The following is a 6,886-nucleotide window of genomic DNA, read 5'->3' as shown; positions in this document are numbered from 1 at the left end:
GTGCCGCGTGGCTACTAGCCGGCATTTAAAAATGGCGCCAGCCGGGATCATGCAAATGAAGCCCAGGAAATTCAAATCCCGGGCTTCATTTGCAACTCCGTATGACTACATTAACCCCCCTAGTTCGAACTAGGGGGGTAGTGTAGACATACCCTTTGATTAACTAGTACCTAATTTAGGACAGAGGGCCCACAGCCATGTCACCTGCCAATGAAACCTTTATGTTCTTTTGTGAGGCAAGAGATGGAGAAGCCTGTCCCGTATCTGTCTGGTCCTCACCCCATAGATGATGGGATTAACCATAGGGGGCACCAGGAGGTACACATTGGAAAGGAGAACGTGGAAATGCAGGGCCACACTGTGGCCAACTCGGTGCATGATTAAGGAGAACAGAGCTGGGACATAAAATGCTAAGATGGAGCAAAGATGGGAGCCACAGGTGCCAAAAGTTTTGAGCCGGGCGTCCTTGGTGGGGAGGCTGACGATGGCCCTGAGGATCTGGATGTAGGAAATGGAGATAAAAATCAAATCCAGACCGGTCACAAAGAATAACAAAAAGAGGCCGTAGTAAGAACTCATGCGGATGTCGGCGCAGGCCAGCTTCGCCACGGCCATGTGCTCACAGTAGGTGTGGGGGATGAGGTTGGTTCTGCAATATGGCCACTGCCTGGTCATTAAAAGATTGGGAAGTGTGAACACGCTGCTGCGCAGGGCCACAGCCAGACCTGTCTTGCCCACCACGGGGTTTGTCAGGATGGTGGAATGTCTCAGGGGATGGCAGATGGCCACGTAGCGATCCAAAGCCATGGCCACAAACATCCCAGATTCTGTCACTGAAAAGCTGTGAATGAAGAACATCTGGGTGAGGCAGGCACTGAAATCGATCTCCCTGGAATTGAACCAGAAGATGCTCAGAGCTTTGGGCAGGATGGAGGTGGTCAGGACCAGGTCGGTGACAGCCAGCATGCAGAGGAAATAGTACATGGGCTCATGGAGGCTCGGCTCCCTCTTCACAATGAAGAGGATGGCGACGTTCCCCAAGAGGGCTATGGTGTACATGGCACAGAAGGGGATGGAGATCCAGACATGGGAGGCCTCCAGGCCAGGGATGCCCACCAGGATGAAGTTGGAGGGGTTGGTGAAGTCGGTTGAATTGAAATTTGACATGGAGAAGAGGAGGTTTCCAAATCTGAGGCAGAACGGTGTCTCGTGCATGTATCACATGTTCCCCTCAGTCTCTGTAGGTGCTCAGGTTCCAGAGGGATGGTTGCAGGAGAAAAGCCTGGATGGAGAGAGAATGTTAATATGAGACACGACAGGCACTAAGTGAGCGTGGTATTTTTTTTTTTCATTTTTTGAATGGGTGAAGCAGATTGGTCGCTTTTCACACTCTGAAAAATGACAAGTTCATTATTCTGATACTGAGTTATGAACAACGGACCCCACTAATGGCACTTCCATATCTGATGGCGCTCCATGTGCCAGTAATTCCTACCCAGCATGGCATGGAAAACCCTTATGTGCCCCCGCAGGAAACACAAGTGTGAATATTAGTTATTGCTCCTCATTGTTCCTTAATGCAGGGAAAGCCAGGCTAGAGAGTCTATGCAGAACAGCGTGCATCATGCAGCCATTTTCCCAACACTGAGACTGTAAACCACCCCAAATCTTTGCCAAGACAAGTGCCAGGGAAAACCAACTAGAGCACCCCTCATCTAGGTTCAGGGCAATTCTTCAAGGAAGAAAGGAAAGTTGACAATGTTGCAGAAATGTAAGATGTGTACAAGAGATAGCTGTGTTCTGCATTTTGAGGTATTCATACCTCATGGGTGACCCAATACTTTCCAAGGTGTAGGCAGTCCAGCAAGATGTTAAGCAGCACGGACAGCGGAAGCCCAGAAATATGAACATCAACATGGAATCATAGAATACTAGGACTGGAAGAGACCATGAGAGGTCATCGAGTCCAGTCCCCTGCCCTCATGGTCTAGACCCAGTACTGTCTAGACCATCCCTCATAGACAGTTATCTAACCTACTCTTAAATATCTCCAAATATGGGGATCCCGCAGCCTCCCTGGGCAATTTATTCCAGTGTTTGACCACCCTGACAGGTAGGAAGTTTTTCCTAATGTCCAACCTAAACCTCCCTTGCTGCATATTAAGCCCATTGCTTCTTGTTCTATCCTCAGAGGCCAAGATGAACAAGTTTTCTCCCGCCTTCTTATGACACCCTTTTAGAAACCTGAAAACCGCTAATATGTCCCCTCTCATATTCTCTTTTCCAAACAAAACAAGCCCAATTCTTTCAGTCTTCCTTCATAGCTCATGTTCTCTAGACCTTTAATCGTTCTTGTTGCTCTTCTCTGAACCTTCTCCAATTTCTCCACATCTTTCTTAGAAAGTGGTGCCCAGAACTGGACACAATACTCCAACTGATGCCTAACCAGCGGAAGAATGACCTCTCGTGTCTTGTTCACAACACACCTGTTAATGCATCTTAGAGTTATGTTTCCTTTTTTTGCAACAGCATCACACTGTTGATTTATATTTAACTTGTGGTCCACTATAACCCCTAGCTCCATTTCTGCCATGCACCTTCCTACACATTAGCTTCCCATTCTGTATGTGTGAAATTGATTGTTCCTTCCCAAGTAGAGCACCTTGCATTTGTCCTTATTAAACTTCATCCTGTTTACCTCAGACTATTTCTCCAATTTTCCAGATAATTTTGAATTACGATCCTATTGTCCAAAGCACTTGCAACCTCTCCCAGCTTGGTATCATCTGCAAACTTAATAAGTGTACTCTGTATATCGATATCTAAATTATAGATGAAGTTATTGAACAGAACTGGTCCCAAAACAGACCCCTGTGGAACGCCACTTGTTACTCCTTTCCAGCAGGATTGTGAACCGTTAATAACTACTCTCTGGGAATGGTTATCCAACCAGTTATGTACCCACCTTATAGTAGCCCTATCTTAGTTGTATTTGCCTAATTTATTGATAAGAATATCATGCGAGACCATGTCACATGCCTTACTAAAGTCTAGGTATACCACGTCCACCACTACTCCCTTATCCACAAGACTCGTTATCCTATCAAAAAAAGCTATCAGACTGGTCTGACATGTCTCTTCTGCCGACTAAAGAAGCCCAAATCTCTCAGCCTTTTCTCATAGGTCATGTGCTCCAGCCCCCTCATCATTTTGGTTGCCCTCCGCTGGACCCTCTCCTATGCATCCACATCCTTTCCATAGTGGGGTGCCCAGAACTGGACACAATACTCCAGGGCTGTGTCCAGACTGGCAAGTTTTTCTGCAGAAGTAGCTGCTGTTGTGGAAAAACTTGCCAGCTGTCTACACTGGCCACTTGAATTTCCGTAAGAACACTGATGATCTCATGTACGAAATCAGTGCTTCTTGTGGAAATACTATGCTGCTCCCGTTTGGGCAAAAGGCCTTTTGCGCAAATGCTTTTGCACAAAAGGGCCAGTGTAGACAGCTCAGATTTGTTTTCCGCAAAAAAGCCCGATCGCGAAAATGGCAATTGGGGCTTTTTTGCGTAAAAGCGCGTCTAGATTGGCCACAGATGCTTTTGCGCACTTTTGCGCAAAAGCATCCGTGAGAATCTAGACGCTCTTTTCTGCAAATGCTTTTAACGGAAAAGCTTTTCCGTTAAAAGCATTTGCGGAAGATCATGCCAGTCTAGACGTAGCCCAGATGTGGCCTCACCAGTGCCAAAAGAAGAGGACTAATCACTTCTCTAGATCTGCTGGCACTGCTCCTCCTAATGCACCCATGTATGCCATTAGCCTTCTTGGCTATAGGGGTGCCCTGTTGACTCATGTCCAGCTTCTCATCCACTGTAACCCCAGGTCCTTTTCTGCAAAACTACCACTTAGCCAGTCAGTCCCCAGCCTGTAACTATGCTTGGGATTCTTCCGTCCCAAGTGCAGGACTCTGCTCTTCTCCTTGTTGAACCTCATCAGATTTCTTTTGGCTCAATCCTCCAATTTGTCTAGGACACTCTGGGCCCTAACCCTGCCCACCAGTGTATCTACCTCTCCGCCTAGCTTAGGGGCATTGGGGAACCCGCATGCATGCAATTTTGAGCTCCATGTTTTGAGAAGGAAGTTGAAAATGGAAATGGTTCCAAAATGCAGCCACACAAATAACCTGAGAATGGACAAAGTGCCCAGCAGAGGGACTGAAAGTGATTCATTTCGACAATCAAAGACATAATCAAGGGAGATGTGCCGGGGTAGAAAACTGTAGGTGAGGACGGGCTTTTTAATGGAGCAAAGAAAGGCAGGGCACGACCCAGTGTCTAGAAGCAGAAACCAGACAAATTCCAGTTAAAAGCCAGGACCACATCTTTAGCACAGAGGGGGATGAGCTGTTGCTACAAACCATGAAGGGAAGTGCTGGATTCTCCAACTCCCCATGTCTCCAGATCAGACGGCAGGTAGAAGATCAGCTTGAGGTCTTGACTACCCTTCAAAGGCTACAGCTGATCTGCCGTTGGACCTCAGTGCAGACATTGCTTACACCGAGGTCAGGGGTTCTCTTGCCAGCATGGGTTATCCATCTCCCAGAGAGGGGGTCACTGGGTTGGTGGAAGAACAAAGACACGCTCACTGGCAGGTCTTACTCAGTGCGGGGGTAACGGGGTGGAATGTAATGACCTGTGTTATCCAGGACGTTAGACTGGAACACTGAATGGAACATTCTGCCCCCGGAGCCTAGAAAACTATTGATAAAGACTCTAGTCTGGCATTTATATTTACGCTGTCTCACAACACAAGAAGAAGGGAACGTTTCCTTACATTGAGAGTCTCGCCATGTATCGCTGATGAACAAAAATTATTTACATATAATAGCTATGTCACCTCTTGAACTTCTTCCAAAGACATTATAGAATCCTAGAACACTAGAACTGGAAGGGACCACGAGAGGTCATCAAGTCCAGTCCCCTGCCCTCATGGGAGGACCAAGCACCATCTATCCATGAAAGATGTCTGTCCTACCTAGATGGTTTATTAGATGATGAGCTTTCGTGGGCCAGACCCACTTCCTCAGATCAAATAGTGGAAGAAAATAGTCACAACCATATATACCAAAGGATACAATTAAAAAAATGAACACATATGAAAAGGACAAATCACATTTCAGAACAGGAGGGGGGATGCGGGGGGGGGGGAAGGAAGGAAGGTGTCTGTGAATTGATGATATTAGAGGTGGGGAGAGTGGGATGTCTGTGAGTTAATGGTATTAGAGGTGATAATTGGGGAAGCTATCTTGGTAATGGGTAAGATAGTTTGAGTGTTTGTTCATTCCTTTTTGGAGAGTGTCGAATTTTAACATGAATGACAGTTCAGAGGATTCCCTTTCAAGTGCAGATGTAAAAGTGATAGAAATGTAGCCGTGTTAGTCTGGGGTAGCTGAAGCAAAATGCAGGACAATGTAGCACTTTAAAGACTAACAAGATGGTTTATTAGATGATGAGCTTTCGTGGGCCAGACCCACTTCCTCAGATCAAATAGTGGAAGAAAATAGTCACAACCATATATACCAAAGGATACAATTTTAAAAAATGAGCACATATGAAAAGGACAAATTGTTTTAAATTGTATCCTTTGGTATATATGGTTGTGACTATTTTCTTCCACTATTTGATCTGAGGAAGTGGGTCTGGCCCACGAAAGCTCATCATCTAATAAACCCTCTTGTTAGTCTTTAAAGTGCTACATTGTCCTGCATTTTGCTTCAGATGTAAAAGGTCTTTGTAGCAGAATGCAGGTGGTTAAGTCATTGAGACAGTGTCCTTTCTGGTTAAAATGGCAAGAAACTGTTTTTTCTTTGTGATCTTGTCTGATATCTCAAGATGATTCTTACCAACAACCACAGGTCATGCCACACTAATACCAACCCTGGTACCTTCCCTTGCAACAAACCCTGTTGCCAGCTTTGTCCACATATTCACTCTGCTGATACCATTCTTGGACCTAACCAAGTGAGTTATAAGATCAAGAGCACATATTCCCGCGCATCCAGAAATATAATCTATGCTATCATGTGCCGAAAGTGTCTGTCTGCTATGTACATTGGACAAACGTCTCAGACACTTCGCCAAAGGATTAATGCCCACAAAACAGATATCAGACAAGATCACAAAGAAAAAACAGTTTCTTGCCATTTTAACCAGAAAGGACACTCTCTCAATGACTTAACCACCTGCATTCTGCTACAAAGACCTTTTATATCTGCACTTGAAAGGGAATCCTCTGAACTGTCATTCATGGTAAAATTCGACACTCTCCAAAAAGGAATGAACAAACACTCAAACTATCTTACCCATTACCAAGATAGCTTCCCCAATTATCACCTCTAATACCGTTAGCTCACAGACATCCCACTCTCCCCACCTCTAATATCATCAATTCACAGACACTTACCTTCCTTCCTCCCCCCCCCCCCTGCATCCCCCTCCTGTTCTGAAATGTGATTTGTCCTTTTCATATGTGTTCATTTTTTTTAATTGTATCCTTTGGTATATATGGTTGTGACTATTTTCTTCCACTATTTGATCTGAGGAAGTGGGTCTGGCCCACGAAAGCTCATCACCTAATAAACCATCTTGTTAGTCTTTAAAGTGCTACATTGTCCTGCATTTTGCTTCAGCTACCCCAGACTAACACGGCTACATTTCTATCACTGTCCTACCTAGTTTTACATATCTTCAATGATAGAGATTTCACAAACTCCCTAGGCAATTTATTCTAGTGTTTAACCACCCTGACTAGCAAGAAGTTTTTCCTAATGTCCAACCTAAACCTCCTTTGTTGCAATTTAAGCCCATTGCTTCTTGTCCTGTCCTCGGAGG

At 45.3% G+C, this 6,886-nt stretch overlaps 1 protein-coding gene across 1 annotated transcript; it reads right to left on the bottom strand.

Annotated features, from left to right (window-relative positions):
- Window positions 1–219: 219 nt before the first annotated feature.
- Window positions 220–1,215, bottom strand: LOC142827408 (olfactory receptor 52K2-like). Its single transcript, XM_075922944.2, has one exon. It carries the CDS (start codon window positions 1,213–1,215, stop codon window positions 220–222), a length of 996 nt encoding a protein of 331 aa, XP_075779059.1.
- Between the last annotated feature and the right edge of the window lie 5,671 nt (window positions 1,216–6,886).

This window comes from Pelodiscus sinensis, chromosome 1 (genome assembly GCF_052426305.1).
Source record: "Pelodiscus sinensis isolate ZL-2025 chromosome 1, ASM5242630v1, whole genome shotgun sequence".
NCBI classification, from domain to species: Eukaryota; Metazoa; Chordata; order Testudines; family Trionychidae; genus Pelodiscus; species Pelodiscus sinensis.
The sequence above is the reverse complement of the archived record's forward strand: the minus strand, read 5'-3'. Positions and strand labels throughout refer to the sequence as shown.